Source organism: Sapajus apella, unplaced genomic scaffold (assembly GCF_009761245.1).
Source record: "Sapajus apella isolate SASKATOON/1434 unplaced genomic scaffold, GSC_monkey_1.0 scaffold3, whole genome shotgun sequence".
NCBI lineage: Eukaryota > Metazoa > Chordata > Mammalia > Primates > Cebidae > Sapajus > Sapajus apella.
The window spans coordinates 46,576,249-46,593,943 of NW_022436943.1; the positions used below are offsets into that span (position 1 = coordinate 46,576,249).

At 49.1% G+C, this 17,695-nt stretch overlaps 2 protein-coding genes across 3 annotated transcripts in view; one reads left to right on the forward strand and one right to left on the reverse strand.

Annotated features, from left to right (window-relative positions):
* The first annotated feature begins 19 nt into the window (after positions 1–19).
* FAM83A (family with sequence similarity 83 member A) overlaps positions 20–17,695 on the forward strand; it is a 28,503-nt gene continuing 10,827 nt past the window's right edge. Inside the window, exons 1-3 of one of the 2 annotated variants that reach the window (XM_032252992.1) lie at positions 20–809; positions 8,639–8,806; positions 11,148–11,272. In XM_032252992.1, coding sequence (XP_032108883.1) covers positions 330–809; positions 8,639–8,806; positions 11,148–11,272 — 773 coding nt within the window. In that variant the 5' untranslated portion in view covers positions 20–329. The remainder of the gene's footprint in view (positions 810–8,638; positions 8,807–11,147; positions 11,273–17,695) is intronic. The other variant, XM_032253003.1, reaches the window with a different exon arrangement.
* Positions 13,255–17,695, reverse strand: part of CUNH8orf76 (chromosome unknown C8orf76 homolog) — a 52,295-nt gene continuing 47,854 nt past the window's right edge. Inside the window, exon 7 of the transcript XR_004261193.1 lies at positions 13,255–13,502. The gene's annotated coding sequence lies outside the window, so the exon portion shown is untranslated. The remainder of the gene's footprint in view (positions 13,503–17,695) is intronic.

Consider the following 17,695-nt stretch of genomic DNA (forward strand, 5'->3'; position numbering starts at 1 on the left):
TTCGCCTCCCCTTGCGGCTGGGAAGAGAGGAAATATCCCTGGCTGACTGTGCCAAGGCGGTGTCTGAGCCAGCCCTCCCGGCCCGAGGGCAGGGCAGGTAGCCCTGAGAGATAAGCCAATCCCGGGGCTGCAGATGAGGAGCTCTGAGAAGCGCTGCTCAGCGCAGCGGGAAGTCACTTCTCAGAGCTGCCCTGCATGCTGGGCCTGGGAGCAGGCAGCCTCCCGGTGGGTGTGGGAGCCTCACTCCTCCAGGGTGCAGTCCACTGGCTTCCCACATCTGCAGGAGCTGACGTGCCAGCTTCCCCCAGTACCACCCAGGGACGGGCAGCATGAGCCGGTCGAGGCACCTGGGCAAAATCCGGAAGCGTCTGGAAGATGTCAAGAGCCAGTGGGTCCGGCCAGCCAAGGTTGACTTCAGTGACAATGAGAGCGTCCGGCTGGCCACAGACGCCCTCTTGGATGGGGGTCCTGAAGCCTACTGGCGAGCGCTCAGCCAGGAAGGTGAGGTGGACTTCCTGTCCTCAGTGGAGGCCCAGTACATCCAGGCCCAGGTCAGGGAGCCCCCCTGCCCCCTAGAACCTCTGGGAGGGGCCGAGCCAGGCCTTAAGGCGCTGGACTCCAGCTCCCTGCAGTCAGGCACCTACTTCCCCGTGGCTTCGGAGGGCAGTGAGCCGGCCCTACTGCACAGCTGGGCCTCGGCCGAGAAGCCCTACCTGAAGGAAAAATCCAGTGCTACTGTATACTTCCAGACCGACAAGCACAACAACATCAGAGACCTCATCCGCCGCTGCATCACCCGGACCAGCCAGGTACCGATGCCAGAGCCCCTGTCTCCTTGGCCAAGTAGTGGGAGGATGGGGACGGATGGAGCAGGGAGGGGTGCATTTTGCTCCCAGGGACAGGGTCCAGATGACTGGGGCTTCGGATGTAGGGGCATTGCTGTGAGCCCTGCTGTCAACCTTGCCCTGGACCACTGACCTCCGGATCCCACCTGTCACAACCAGGGTCCAGGCGACCACCACCTGTCACCACCTATCACCACCTATCACCACTTATCACCACCTGTCACCACCCGTCACCACCCGTCACCACCTATCACCACCCGTCACCACCCGTCACCACCTGTCACCACCTATCACCACCTGTCACCACCTATCACCACCCGTCACCACCTGTCACCACCTGTCACCACCTATCACCATCTGTCACCACCTGTCACCACCTATCACCACTTATCACCACCTGTCACAACCAGGGTCCAGGCAACCACCACCTATCACCACCTATCACCATCTATCACCACCTATCATCACCACCTATCACCACCTATCACCACTTACCACCGCCTATCACCGCCTTTCACTGCCTATCATCGCCTATCGTCACCACCTATCACCACTTATCACCACCTATCATCACCACCTATCACCACCTATCACCCCTTATCACCCCTTATCACCACCTATCACCACCTATCACCCCTTATCACCACCTATCATCACCTATCATCACCACGTATCACTACTTATCACCAGAACTCCCACAATTGCTTCATGCCTGGCCCCCTCTTCCATTTTGATTCCCAGCTTCGCAGACTTCCTACTGCAGTAGAGCAGCTTTTTCTTTCGTGTGTGTGTGTGTGTGTGTGTGAGATGGAGTCTTGCTCTCTGGCCCCAGCTGTAGTGCAGTGGCGTGATCTCGGCTCATCACAACATCTGCCTCCCGGGTTCACGTGATTCTCCTGTCTCAGCCTCCCGAGTAGCTGGGACTACAGGCTTGCACCACCACACCTGGGTGATTTTTGTGTTTTTAGTAGAGATGAGGTTTCACCATGTTGGCCAGGCTGGTCTTGAACTCCTGACCTCAGGTGATCTGCCCGTCTCAGCCTCCCAAGTGCTGGGATTATAGGCGTGAGCCACAGTGCTCTGCTAGAGTGACTTTTTCTATACTACAAATCTAATTTGCTCCCCTCCCTGCTTAGAGCCTTCAGTAGCTCCCAGTTGCCCATAACGGGAAGTGCAAACTCCTTAGTGTGGCTCCTGCCTCCTTCCGCTCTACCCCACATGCCCTGCAGAGCTTGTCTTTGGGTCTTTGAATGTCCTGTTCTCTCTGCCTGGCCCCGCTTGCCTTCCCTGCTTTTCATTTGCCACACCTGCTCCTGCTCCAGGACCAGCATGAAAGCCTCTTCCCCAGGAAGCCTTTCCTGAATTCCCCAGGCTGTTTGCACTTCCAAATGTAAGGGCGCCCCTCTGCTGGGCTCACCCTTGCCCCTTTTCCTCTCAGATTCTGCTAAGACCTGTCTGCCCACAAATGACCTTGTGGCTCTTCAATCTAGCCAGTGACCGGGCAGAAGATAGGGTAGGCAGTAGAGGGGGTTTTTCTCTCTCCCCAGAACATTCGCACTTTGATAAGTGTCTTTAGAGGAGAAAAAGCTTTCACTCAATATGCTTAAAAACAAAGAAAGAAAAACAGAAGAGAAAAAACCCTTCAAGCCCAGAGCTTGGCTGGTAGGATTTCAGGTACCGTAAGAGCTGGATCAGGAGCTCTCCCCATGCCCCGGGACCTCCAGCCCCAAGTGATGTCCTGAGCTGTGGGTGCCCACCCCTCGCTCCTGTTGCTGCAGACGAGCGGGGAGAATGGACCACAAAGAAAGACATTCATCATCTGTAAAACCCTCTCTGTCTCGCTCTCTCCCTCTCTCGTATTCAAATTATTTATTTTGTTACACTTAGAAGAACTCAAAAAAGACCATGCTGATATTTGGATTGGTTTTTTGCTAAGGCTGCAATCTCCTAAATGAACTTCCTCCCAAATTCAATGCTGTGTGAAATCTTAAAGCTCCAGAAAAAGCCATCAAGGGTGAAGAGGCCATGGATGGAGCGGGAGGGAGGGAGCAGAGTTCCGGAAAATTAAGGGGAAGGTAGCAGTAGGTGGAGCATCCGCAGTGTTTTGTGTTTCTGTGGCAGGGCGGAATTTGAGGGTGCGTCCAGGCAGGCGGCCAGGAGTGCCCACGCTGCATTGGGCCCCGTGCTGGCTGCACCCCCTCGGGCAAGTCCCTGGACTCCTTAAGGCTCAGCTACTATGGCGGACTAAGGTCCCTCCAGGCTCCACGGCCTTTTCCTGAGTGTGCCAGTTCTGGTCTCTCCACATGAAGTTCAGTGTTCTCCCGAGGGGTGGGGACCAATGCTGTTGGGGAAATTGTCAATCACAGCTGCTCAAAGGGTGACAGAGGCTCCGTGAAGAAAGCCAGGTTAGGGCTTGTAAAACACAGTCCCCTGGCTGAGGCCCTCTCCTCCCCACTCCACACCCAGTGAGGCTCCTGCATCCACCTCTAGGACCCTGAGGCCCACTGATGTCCTTTTGTCCAACAGCACATTATGAACTTAGAACAGCACTTTAAAAATCTGAAGAGTTGGCTGGGTGAGGTGGCTCATGCCTGTAATCCCAGCACTTTGGGAGGCTTAGGTGGGTAGAACACCTGAGGTCAAGAGTTCGAGACCCGCCTGGCCAACATGGTGAAAACCCATCTCTACTACAAATACAAAAAAATTAGCCAGGTATGGTGGCTGGTGCCTGTAATCCCAGCTACTCAGGAGGCTGGGGTAGGAGAATTGCTAGAACCCTGGGGGCAGAGGTTGCGGTGAGCCCAGATCACACCACTGCACTCCAACCTGGGCAACAGAGCATGACTCCATCTCAAAAAAAAAAAAAACAATCTGAAGATTTCACCTGAAAGTAAGAACTTCCAGCTCCTCTTAGCAGGTGGGGTCTGCTGGCGGGGAGTTGTGGCTACTTCGTTGGGTGGATTCCCTTTGCGACAGTCCCCACCATTCCTTGTTGTCCTGGGACCCTCAGGGCTTCACCCATTTGGGTGTCTGCCAGGCACCCAACAGTAATGAATTGGTTATTAATTATTGGTTATACAGGCATTCTGTTATTAATAAAGAACGATTTCAAAAAATTCTTAGTTTTAGTTTCTAATATGGCAAACATCAATAGCTATAATCCACATGAATAAAACCTCTTTGAGATCACCAATAATTTTCTTTTTTTTTTTTTTTTGACAGACTTTCGCTCTTGTTACCCAGGCTGGAGTGCAATGGTGTGATCTCAGCTCACCGCAACCTCCGCCTCCTGGGTTCAGGCAATTCTCCTGCCTCAGCCTCCTGAGTAGCTGGGATTACAGGCACACGCCACCATGCCCAGCTAATTTTTTGTAGTTTTAGTAGAAACGGGGTTTCACCACGTTGACCAGGATGGTCTCGATCTCTTGACCTCGTGATCCACCCGCCTCGGCCTCCCAAAGTGCTGGGATTACAGGCGTGAGCCACCGCGCCCGGCCCGAGATCACCAATAATTTTCAAGAGCGGAAGGCAAGGTTTGTGATGTCCTTGCCCACCCCCCCGCCCACACACACACACACACACACACACACACACGTGCACATAAACAGATGCACATACACACAACCCCACATGCGAGGGCCCAGGGACAGCCAGCTCTCACAGACAGCCAGGGAGCTGGAGCCTCAGCCCAGCCTGTCTGTGGACACAGGTGGCGAGAAGAGGAGGAGAGAGTGAGGAAATAGATTTGAATTCTCCCTGTCCTAAGCCTCAGCATCCTGAGACGAGCCAGAAGGGAGCAGACTGAGAGACCCAGCCGAGAGGTGCTTCCTGGAGCAGTGTCCATTCTAGAAGAAGCAGGAATTCTCCTTCTTTCCCTTCATGCTCAAATTCCTTTATTCCAGGCTGGGCGCGGTGGCTCTCACCTATAATCTCAGAACTTTGGGAGGTCGAGGCAGGTGGATCACCTGAAGTCAATAGTTCGAGACCAGCCTGGCCAACATGGTGAAACCCTGACTCTACTAAAAATACAAAAAGTAGCCAGGTGTGCTGGCAGGTGTCTGTAATCCTGGCTACCTGGGGGACTGAGTCAGGAGAATTGCTTGAACCTGGGAGGTGGAGGTTGCAGTGAGCCGAGATGGCGCCACTGCTCTCCAGCCTGGGCAACAGAGCAAGACTACTCTGTCTCAAAAAAAAAAAAAACCCTTTTCTTAGTCTACAAAGCCTAACGTGCCGGCCAGCCCCACACCCAGGACAGCAGAGTGGACCTCTAGGGAGCTTCCTGCCAACTGCCTGCTCCTTAGGGGAGAAGAGAAGGAATTAGACGGTGCAGTCCCAGGTGTGGGCAACTCTTGGTGCCTGGAAGTGAAGGGAGGGCCTAGGGCAGCCTTCATGGGAGAGGTGGTCTCGGAGTTGAGTCTCAAAGGCTGAGTAAGCATTTGCGGGCAGAGAAGGAAGGGAAAGCAATTCGTCTTTTCAGTAGAGATGGGGGTTTCACTATGTCGCCCAGGTTGGTTTTGAACTCCTGGCCTTAAGCAATACACCAGCCTCAGCCTCCCAATGTGCTGGGATTACAGGCGTGAACCACCATGCCCAGCCTTCAACCCACTATACCTTCTAAGGAAGAATAGTGCTCCAAACCAGTAACTGTCTTCGGATTAATCCAGCTGGAGGACACTCGAAACCGGAGGCAAACAAGATGAACCTAGACAGGTGAGCCTGTATTTCCAAGCATCCTTTAATTCAGGATGCTGTGTTATTTCCAAACCTGCCCCTGTCTCTGTTCAATCACCAGCTCACCAGCATATCTCAGGAAAATGAGGATACCTTGGCACAGAACTGAAGTACTTACTGACCGATTGGGAAGGGAGGGAGGGAGTTGTTTCTTTTGTCAATACCTTGGAAGAGGAGGCATATATCTTTCAGCAAACAGAAAGCCTCAGCTGCTTTCAGTGCTGTAAGGTTAAATGTGTGCAAGACAATTAACTGTGTGATTACAGGGCCGTGGTTCTAATGATCACAGCCTCATTATTAGAACATCTTTTCCGGTTTCCTGCTCAGGGTGAACAATTTCTGAGGATTTTCCCCCCTGTCCAGCTATCCATCCACATCACAGAAAGCTGGTTCCAAGGGGATACCAGCCATCAGTTTGGCCTGTCAGCAAGACGCCTCACTTTCCTTGCTACTTCCCAGAAGGTGGTGGTTTAAAAAAATATATTGTGCTGGGTGTGGTGGCTCACACCTGTAATCCCAGCACTTTGGGAGGCCAAGGAGGGTGTATCACCTGAGGTCAGGAGTTCAAGACCAGCCTGACCAACATGGAGAAACCCTGTTCCTACTAAAAATACAAAATTAGCTGGGCATGGTGGCACATGCCTGTAATCCCACCTACTTAGGAGCCTGAGGCAGGAGAATCGCCTGAATCCGGTAGGCAGAGGTTATGATGAGCCAAGATCGCACCATTGCACTCCAGCCTGAGCAACAAGAGCAAAACTCCATCTCCAAAATATGTATATAGGTGATATATATACATTGCAATTATTAGAAAGATAGTGGGACATTATTATTACAGGTAATCTTAAAGAAAGAGAATGGCCATATTTCCTGTGAAAGAAAAATATCTTGGGCTCCCAAAATCACTAAGGAAACGGAAGCTGGAAACTCTCATTCTATTCAAAGTCACCCCTCTACTCACTGATATAGATGTATATCGGAAGGTAGGAAGGAAGGAAGAAAGGGAGGGAGGGAGGGAGGGAAGGAAGGAAGGAAGGAAGGAAGGAAGGAAGGAAGGAAGGAAGGAAGGAAGGAAGGAAGGAAAAGATAATTATGGAGGATATACGGAAACCTGATATGCACTTGACATTGACATTGAGATAAAATAGAAGAAATGATTGGTATTCAGTAATGGTGCTGGGACATTTGGTTTTCCATGTGAAAAAAATATATAAATGAAAATATATCATCTAGGTTTGTGTAAATATACTCTACAACGTTCACACAATGAAGAAGTCACCTAATGATGGATTTCTCTGACTGCATCCCCACCATTGCCACTGATGGTATCTGCATTCACTCACTGGCAATCATAGTGGACACATTATCACTTGGTGGTGTTTTCTTTCTTCACTTAATTCATTGTTAATACACATTTGTTGAGATTATACAGCAGGTTTAACTTCAGGCTATACATTTCACCTTATCTTACAGCTTCTGCATAATCACTGTAATCAACATTTTTTATTTTTATTTATTTACTTATTTATTTATTTTGAGATAGAGTCTCACTCTGTTGCCCAGGCTGGAGTGCAGTGGCACAATCTCAGCTCACGGTAACCTCCACCTCCTGGGTTCAAGTGATTCTCCTGCCTCAGCCTCCTCAGTAGCTGGGACTACAGGTGTGTGTTACCAGCCTGGCTCATTTTTTTTTATTTTTTACTTTTAGTAGAGATGGGGTTTCGCCATGTTAGGCTGATCTCGAATTCCAGACCTCAAATGATCTGCCTGCCTCCGCCTCCCAAAGTGCTGGGACTACAGGTGTGAGCCACTGAGCCCAACAGTAATCAATGTTTTTAATGACTTAATAAGCCGAATAAGCTGCTTGTCAACATATCACAATTAAGGTATTAGAAAGGACTCATGGTTGGGTGACAGAGAGTAAACCCAAACAAGGTGACGAAGGAGAGAAACATTCATTGACATCCACAGTGGAAAAGTCAAGGGTAGCACTGGTCTCAGGCATGGCTGGAACAGGTGTCCAAATGACACTGCTAGGGCTCTGTCTCTACCTCCTGGCTGCTTTCTCGAGGGCTGGCTTCATTGTCAAGCGGGCTTTCCCCAAGAGGCAGCAAAATGGCTGCCAGCAGCCATTGCTTATAAACTACCAGCTAAGCAACCTTGTAGAAAGAGCACCTCCTTTTCCCTGGAGTCCCAGCTAAAGTCCTGGGCTGACTCTCATTAGGATAACTTAGATCACATGACCACCTCTGGACCAACCTCTGTGGCCAGCAGGGGATGCAATGCTCCCATTGGTCTAGCCCTGGTCATGTGCTCTCCCCATGTCCAATCAGGAGATGGCAGTAGACCTATTCAAACAACATTAATTGTGGAGGACAGGCAATTCCTTAAAGTTAGATTGGGATGCTGTTGGCAGAAGAAGAGGGAATGAATGCTTGGCAGGGGGAACACAGGTATCTCTCCTGCTTGCTGGATGTCTAGGACTCCCCTCCCCAGTTTTTACTATGACAGATGATGCAGTAGCTGTGGGTAGAGCATGACTCCCTTCTCCATCCCACAGGGGGAAGCTTGTTCTAGTCATTTATATATGGGGCATCCACATGGGATTTTGTGTGAGGCGAGGATTTCATTAAGGATTCCTTAATGAAATTTGAAAATCAGTGGCCATAGTGTGCCCTCTAGCTCCAAGTGGCGGAGAATCCATAACCGTAACTTTCTGCCCCTCTGGAACCTGCTGAGGTGCTTCTTGTTCTCTGCTCTCCACTTCCTAGCCTTTTCCCTTCCTCCTCTGCCCTCCTCAGTCCCACAATGGGCATAGGGGCCAACGGATACGTGGTGGGGCAGGAGGGGTGGGATCAGGACAGGGGCAGGGGCCTCCACTTTAGCCCTTCCTTCTCCTTCCTTTAATCCTGCCCAGTCAAACCCACTCTCCCCCTATCCTCTCCCATTTGGTCCAATGGGAACAGGTGTCCCAGGCCCACTGGGACTCAGGCAGTTTGGCTAAAACTAGTTGGCACCTGGCCCTGACTTTTCTGGTAACTGAGCCCTCTGCCCTGGCCCAGGTGCTGGTCATCCTGATGGATGTGTTCACGGATGTGGAGATCTTCTGTGACATTCTAGAGGCAGCCAACAAGCGTGGGGTGTTCGTTTGTGTGCTCCTGGACCAGGGAGGTGTGAAGCTCTTCCAGGAAATGTGTGACAAAGTCCAGATCTCTGACAGTCACCTCAAGGTAGGGCCCCCAATGAGATATTAGTCCAAATACGATAGTCTATGCAGTAGTCACAAATGTCCCCCATCTTGTGTTAATAGCTTAACACAATAAAGGTTCATTTCTTGCTCAAACTCCTATGTAGGTCGGATGGGCTTCCTCCATCTTGGAGCTACATCATGAGAAATACATGGCCTCCAAGATAGCCATGACAGGGAAAGAGAAGGCTGGAGGACTCTGCAGGATGTTTCCAGGATCTGACCTGGAAGAGACTTTCATCGCTTTCTCTTATAACTCATTACCTCACCCAGATGCATGGGTGTCGGGAGATAAAAAGTGTCACGGGTATCTGGTGCGCAGCATCTCTGCCATGTACTCCTGTTCTCTCAGCTGGGGAAGCCCAAGGGATGCATCTCACAGGGCAGGCAACCTCCAGAGCCTGTGGGTACATGTTCAAAACTCGCTGGCCCCAGCAAGACATTGATCCTCTTGGACTTAACTGAACCCCCTACTTCTCTCTCCTGGCAAAGAGAAGAGAAACCCAGAGATAAGAGTTTGATTCGTCACACAAATTTGAGGACAACTAATTCAAAGTCAAATGTGAAAACCACCCGTAGCTTTCATGAGTAGGTCCAGGTGAACAGCTGATGGGTGACCCTCAGAGTTCTTTTGATCAGTTTCCTCTAGTTCAGGCAAGAGAGGTTCTTTCCTCTGGAAGAACCTCCCAGATAAGAATGAAGCCTCCTCCCTCCCTCCCTTCTCTGCACAAATGCAGCTGAGTTCAGGGCTGCCTCAGGCCTTGGGACCTCTGACTGCTGGGTCTGCTTGGCATGACATGGATCACACCTCCTTGGCCATTGAAACCAGGTCAAGAGTGTCAGAGCTGGCCTTGCTTTCATGGCCTGTGCTGGCCACACCTGACAGTCCTCTGCTCATCATAGGGTGATGGGATTTGTCCCTCCTTTCAAGATCTCACAGACCAATGGAGAAGCCTCGGGGAAGCGGCTAGAGTCAGTACCGCCCTTCCCAGAGTCTGCCGTGCTACCAGCAGTGTCTCGTGGGATCCAGAAAGTACTCCACCTGCCTCAGCCTTAATCTTGAGACTCCCATATTTGACCTCCCCTTCCATTTCTCCACCCTTCCAGCCCTAGGGCAGGGGCAGCAGGTGCTACAGGGAAGGTAAGGGGCAAATAGAGCCATGGTAGGGATGTGGACATATCTTTGCTTAAGACAATACAGGGTCTATTGCGACCTCCACAAAGCCACCTCCTCTGGCTGCACCAGGCCTTCCCTCTGATCAGCTTGCAGTCAGGGACTCAGGTCACTAAAGCCACTTACAAGGCAGGGCTGGGCTTGCCTCCAACTGACTGCCAGGCCTCTTGTGGCTCACGGTGGCCCAGACTAAGGGCTCTGTAGGCATCAGGCCCTTGCCTTGCTTTTATTTGCTGCCTTATTTGAATTCTACCCCCTTCCGTTTTTCTTTTTGTTGCCAGCTAATGTGAAGACAATGAAGACAATTTAGACAATTCAGCCCAAGGAAAAAATGAACATGGCCCAGAATCCCACCAACCAGAGATAACACATCTCCATTTTAGTGAAACTTCTACCAACCATTTTCCTACACAAATTGTCTTAGTCCATCACAGCTGCTATAACAGAATTCCATAGACCGGTGGCTTATAACAACAGAAATGTATTCCTCATGATTCTAGAGGCTGGGAACTCCAAGGTCAAGGTGCTGGCAGATTAGCTGTCTGGTGAAGGTCACTTCCTGGCTTATAAATGGCTGTCTTATTGCTGTGTCCTCACGTGGTGGAAGGGGTGAGGCAGCTCTCTAGACCTCCTTTGTAAGGCCCTCATCTGCTGGGTGCAGTGGCTCATACCTGTAATCCCAGCACTTTGGGAGGCTGAGGCGGGCAGATCACGAGGTCAGGAGATCAAGACCATACTGGCTAACACGGTGAAATCCTGCCTCTACTAAAAATACAAAAAATTAGCTGGATGTGGTGGCATGCACCTGTAGTCCCAGCTACTCAGGAGGCTAAGGCAGAAGACTCACTTTAACTTGGGAGGCAGAGGTTGCAGTAAGCCGAGATTGGGCCACTGCACTCTTGCTTAGGCGACAGAGCGAGACTTTGTCTCAAATAAATAAATAAATATATAATAAGGCACTCATCCCATTCATGAGAACTCCACCTTCATGACCTAATCTCCCAAAGGCCCCACCTTCTAATCCCATCACCCTGGGGATTAGGTTTCAACACAGAATGGGGATAAGGGGAACACACACATCCAGCCTCACGCCCAAATGTATCTCTATAAACAGAATTAGGGAGTGACACCTCGACTTTCCCTCCCACAGAACATTTCCATCCGAAGTGTGGAAGGAGAGGTGTACTGTGCCAAGTCAGGCAGGAAATTCGCGGGCCAAATCCTGGAGAAGTTCATCATCTCAGACTGGAGGTTCGTCCTGTCTGGATCTTACAGGTGAGCCCTGGATTCATCTCGGGTCAAGGATTCGTGGAGGACAAAGGCAAAGTGAGGTACAGACCAGCTGCTCACACACACACCACCAGCAGCTCCCAGGACGTCTCCCTCTGGCCGGAGCTGGAGCTGCTTCACATAAATGGGGTGAGAGGCAGGAAATCTGGGCCTGGCGAGAATTCAGGTAGAGAGGCATTTCCAGATGCCTCAGTTTCCATTAATATTGCAATAGGACATAGAATCCTCTTTTCCCTCCTCAGGTATCTTAGATGAGATTATAAAGTAATAAAAAAATTTGTTTACTTCTGTGTGTGCACACCCCATTACACTTTTTTCCTTTTTTTTTTTTTTTTTTGAGATGGAGTCTCACCCTGTCACCCAGGTTGGAGTGCAATGGTGCAATTACGGCTCACTGCAACCTCCACCTCCAGGGTTAAAGCTATTCTCCTCCCTCAGCCCCACAAGCAGCTGGGATTACAGGCACCACCACCACACCTGGCTAATTTTTGTTTTTTTAGTAGAGACTAAGGATTTAGTAGAGACTTTAGGATTTCACCATGTTGGCCAGGCTGGTCTCAAACTCCTGACCTCGGGTGATCCACCTGCCGTGGCCTCCCAAAGTGCTGGGATTTCAGGTGTGAGCCACTGTGCCCAGGCCCATTTCATTTATTTAATTTTTATTATTTTAAAATAAATGTATTGAGATTTATTAATTCACATGCCATATAATTCATTGAGGTGTGCAATTCGTTGGTTTTTGGTATAATTCCAGAGTTGTGCAACAATGACTACAGTCAGTTCTAGAACATTATCATCATCCCATTTTTAAAAGTCCCATAACCATTAGCAGTCACCTGCCATCTCCTCCAGATCTCCCCAGTCCTACGCCGCCACTAATTAACCTTCTGCCACTATAGATTTGCCAATTCTAGATCTTTCATATAAATAGAATCATATGATATGTGGTCTTCTGCGACTGGCTTCTTTCACTTAGCAAAATACGTTCAAGATTCCCACTGTTGTATGGACCTACCACATGTTATTTAACTATTCATCAGTTGATGGGCTTTTGGGGTGTTTCCACTTTTCCGTCCTAATGAATAATGCTGCTGTGAACACTCATGTACAATTACTTGTGTGGACACAGATTTTCAGATCTCTTGAGCATCTGCTAGCAGTGACATTGTGGGTGATAGAGCAATTCTATGTTTAACCCTTTAAGGAACTGCCAGATTTTTAAGCCACAGTATGGAATGTAAAATGGCCACAGCATTTTACATTGCTGCCGGCGATGTATGAGGGTCCTAATGTCTGCAATCCTAGGCAGCACCTGTCATTGTTCCCCTCTTTGATGATCCTGGGGTATGAAGTGATGTCTCATGCGGTGTTGATTGGCATTTTTGCCTGATGGCCAACCATGTTAAGGTCTTGTGCTTGTTGGTTCTCTGCATGTCTTTTTGGGGAAAATGTCTCTTCAATTTCTTTTTATTGATTGAGACAGAGTCTTGATGTGTCACCCACGCTGGAGTGCAGTGGCGTGATCACAACTCACTGCAGCCTCAATCTCCTGGGCTCTTCCCACCTCAGCTTCCCAAGTAGCTAGGACTTTAGGTGTGCACCACCACACCCAGCTAACTTCTAATTTTTTACAGCGCTAGGGTCTCACCCAGGCCAGTCTCAAACCCCTAGGCTCAGGCAATCCACCAGCCTCAGCCTCCCAAAGTGTTGGGATTATAGGCATGAGCCCAGCGCCTGTCCTCGATTTGTGTTTAGACCCTCACACATAGACTCCTACATCCAAATGACTGACGATTCACTTATTCTAGCAATGCTGCCTTGCCTGGGTCTGTCTTTGAAACTCGACTACAGAGCTTAAAAGATATTCTTTGATATGTTCTCAGTGGCGGCACTAGGGAAGTGGATTTGATGGCGGGTTTTGTGAGAGGGATGAAATGAGCAATTGAGGAAGGGAGGAGCAGCCGAAGGTCATTTGGGAACATTTTATTTAGGAAGGTGATGAACGTGACAGTGCAGAAGGGGCAACTGGTTGTGTCTTATCTTACTTCCTCTGCTGCAAACACACAGCAGTGACCAATGAAATACGAGCACCAACACTGGGATATGCTGGGAGTGAAAGGCAGGCCTCCAGGGGGTGGTTTGGATGCGCTGTTTCCCCAGGGAGCAGGAGCTGGAGAGGCTGTTCCAAAGGCAGGTGAAGCCAACCGCAAAATCTCTAGCCAGAGACAAATGAACATAAAGGGAAAGAGAGAAAGGGAAAAAAAACCCTTACATTTAAATTGTGCTCTCTTTCTTCAGCCTTATTAGTGCCGTTTAGCTGAAATTCCACTTTCAGTGATATTAACATTACGACCTCCAGTCTTCCTTGGGCTTATATTTGTACAATGTCTTAGTCCACTGGGGCTACTATAATAAAATACCATACACTGGGTAGCTTATAAACTACGGAAACTCATTACTCACAGTCCTGAAGTCTGGGAAGTCCAAGGTCAAGGTGTTGGCAGATTCAGTGTCTGGGGAAGACCCGCTTTCTGTCTCATAGACTGCTGTCTTTTTACTGTCTTCACACAGTGAAAGTGTATCTTTATCCGCCATGGTAAAAAAGGGTGAGAGAGCTCACTGGGGCCTCTTCTGCAGGGGCACTAACCCCATTCATGAAAGTTCTACCTTCATGACCCAATCATGCCCCAAATGTCCTCCACATTAATACCATCACCTTGGGGATTAGGATTTCAAATATGAATCTGGGAGAGACACAGACATTTAGTCTACAGCACAGAGTATAACTTTCTCTCCATCCCATTATTTTCAACTTGCGGTTGGATTTTAAGTGTGTCTTTTATGAACAACATAGCATTATTTTTTTTTTTTTTTTTTGAGACGGAGTCTTGCTCTGTCACCAGCTGGAGTGCAGTGACGCGATCTCAGCTTGCTGTAACCTCCGCCTCCCCAGTTCAAGCGATTCTCCTGCCTCAGCCTCCCGAGTAGCTGGGACTACAGGTGCATGCCACCATGTCTAGCTAACTTTTTTTTTTAGTGGAAACAAGGTTTCACCATGTTGGCCAGGATGGTCTCGATCTCTTGACCTCGTGATCCACCTGCTTCAGCCTCCCAAAGTGCTGGGATTACAGGTGTGCGCCATCACGCCCGGCCTAATTTTTTTTTTTTTTTTTTTTTTTTTTGAGACAGAGTCTCACTCTGTTGCCTGGGCTGGAGTGCAATGGCTCGATCCCCACTCACTGCAGCCTCCGCCTCCTGGGTTCAAGTAATTCTCGTGCCTCAGCCTCCCAAATAGCTGGGATTACAGGCTTGCACCACAATGCCCAGTTAGTTTTTGTACTTTTAGTACAGATGGGTTTTGCAGTGATAGTCAGGCTGGTCTCAAACTCCTGATCTCAGATGACCCACCCACCTCAGCCTCCCAAAGTGCTGGGATTACAGGTGTGAACCCCATCGCTCCCAGCCTCATTCAAGTTTTTAAAAGTATAATTTTATCGTCTCTGTCTTTTAATAGGTATAATCTCCTTAGTTACTGTGATTGCTGATCTATTTAAGTTTATTTCTAATATTTATATTTTAACTTTGCTTTTCCCCTTTTGTGTTTGCAGTTGAATGGACAGGTTTTCTTTCTTTGCTTTTTTTTTTTTTTTGAGCTGGAATGTTGCTCTGTTTCCCCAAGGCTGGAGTGCAAGGACGCCATCTCGGCTCACTGCAACCTCTGCCTCCCGGGTTCCAGTGATTTTCCTGCCTTCTCCTGCCTCAGCCTCCTCAGTAGCTGGTACTACAAGCACGCCCACCACCACACCCAGCTAACTGTTTTTTAAATTTTTAGTAGAGACGGTGTTTCACCGTGTTGGCCAGTATGGTCTCGATCTCCTGACCTCGTGATCCACCCGCCTCAGCCTCCCAAAGTGCTGGGATTACAGGCGTGAGCCACCATGCCCGGCCCAGGTTTTCATATTACTGTTTTTTTAGGTAGCTCCTTTTTTTTTTTCTGCTTGCTACAAAGCTCAATAAACTATATTTTTACTCTTTTCCTTTAATGGGACTCCTTCAGTTTTTAAAACACTTTACCCATTTTCCAAACAAAGTCTAAAATTGTGTCATAATTCTCCTCTCTTCCCAAACACAACAAGGACCTTCGTGCACTGTTTTTTGACATTTTGATTCCTATTAAGTTCGTCAAGGCTGTTTCACTGCAAGGCACAGAAAGTCTACTTAAACTGCGTAAGTCAAGGCTGGCAGTTAATCTCAGGCACAGCCAGGGGCAGGAGCAGGGGCTGCCAGGCCTCCCCAAGCCTGGGAAATGCTAGGGTCAAAGCTGCTCACTCTGGCTTTCATGGGCCCACAGGCCTGTTGCTTAGCTGCTTTTTCTGGTTCTCTCTCCTGCCTCATGGATTGCATGAGTTAAATCTGACCTCCTCATCCCTGATCTTTGCGGCCTCCCAGCCCAGCCCCCACCACTGTCACCCCGGGTCCAGCCATTCTGGCAGCCCAGATCACCAACCCATGGATGAGCTGCCTCTGGGTCTGGTGTCCACCCCGAGCCAGTAACCTGTGGCTGGGGCAGGGCTGGCAGAAGAGAACTTGGCATGTGGCAAAAACATGGCTGTCCTTCCAGGCCTAAGGTGGGGCCAGTTTTCAGAGAAGCATCTCCAGAATATGTCTAGTACAGACCACTCGCTCCTCAAATGTTTTAGAATTTGAAGGTAGGAGAAGAAGGCTATGGGAAAAAAAAAAAAAAATGCGGCTTAGGAGGCATCTCAAGTGCGGTTCACACCTTCCTGCCCAGCTCGCCCTGGTGTCTGCAATGCCCTTCATAGCATGGAGGGTCCGACGTAAGCGCCTGTCCTGGGTGCTTCATGTAAATGGTATTCTAATTCAGTATGCGGCATTTTGTGGCTGACTTTTTCACTTAACGTTTTCGAGGCTCCCCTGAGCTGTAGAGTGTCAGCGCTTCATCCCTTTTTGTGGTTGAGCAATATTCCATGGACCGGATGGACCGCAATTGGTTTATCTGGTCACCAATCAATAGACATTGGGGCATTTCCCCCTTCTGGCGATTGTGAATATTAGCTGAGGAATTTTTGCCGGGATCTTGACACTCCCTTTCTGCCCTGGGGAACATCAGTAAAAGGAAGAAGGAGGCTGAGCCAAGGGTTGGAAGAGCTGAGGATTCCCTGAACATGGGGAAGAAATCAAAGAACAGGTACAGTTTGAGCTCTCCTCATGATCCACTTTAAAGTGACCCGACTGGGCGCGGTGGCTCCCGCTTGTAATCCCAGCACTTTCCAAGGCCAAGGTGGGTGGATCACCTGAGGTCAGGAGTTTGATACCAGCTTGGCCAACATGGCAAAACCCCGTCTCTACTAAAAATACAAAAATAGCTGGATGTGATGGCGCATATCTGTAATCCCAGCTACTTGGGAGGCTGAGGCAGGAGAATCACTTGAACCCAGGAGGTGGAGGTTGCAGTGAGCCAAGATCATGCCATTGCACTCCAGCCTGGAAACAAAGCAAGACTCCATCTCAAAAAAAAAAAAAAAAAAATCTTCTTACCCAGATGCTCTTATCTATAAAGTCCTGCCCCAAAGTTAAAGATCAGGCAATTATTTTTGAGAAATGTTGCACCCTCCCAGGACCCACTAGCTGCTTTGCACATGACCATGGGGCAGGTATATCTGTGGAAAAAGGAGAAGGCCTGGGAACACAATCATCTGGAAACAGAGATGTAAAGATAAAAGGCTGAGAAACAAGTTCTTATTATCTGTGCATACGATGAAAACTGATGAAGGAGCTTAAGCGACTGGGAGGGATTTTGAACATGTCAGGGAGATCAGAACTGTGCTAGGAGTGCGGGCTTCCTCCCTTTCCCAGATGGGTCTCAAATGCTGGGCAGATTAAGCCGAAACACATTCCCAAGATAAACTTCCTTTTAACATTTTCAGGAAAACAGAATATCTATCTTCAGCTTCTCAAAATATGAATTGTTCCACCCTCAAATCCTCAAATCTACATCATTTCACTTTTAAACCAAATGTAATATCTCATATATTATGCTTCCCCCAGAAGAACAAGAATTTAAATGTGTTAGGTCATACCTGACTTTTTTTTTTTTTGAGATGCTCTATTGCCTAGTGAGGTAGTGGCATGATATCAGCTCACTGCAACCTCAGCCTCCTGGTTCAAGTGATCCTCCCACCTCAGCCTCCTGTGTAGCTGGAATTAGAGGCTCCTGCCACCAAATATACAAATAAACAAAACCCTGCTAATTGTTTTGTATATTTAGTAGAGACGGGGGTTTTACCATGTTGGCCAGGCTGGTCTTGAACTCCTGACCTCAAGTGATCTGCCAGTCTCAGCCTCCCAAAGTGCTGGGATTACAGGGGTGAGCCACCGCTCCCAGCC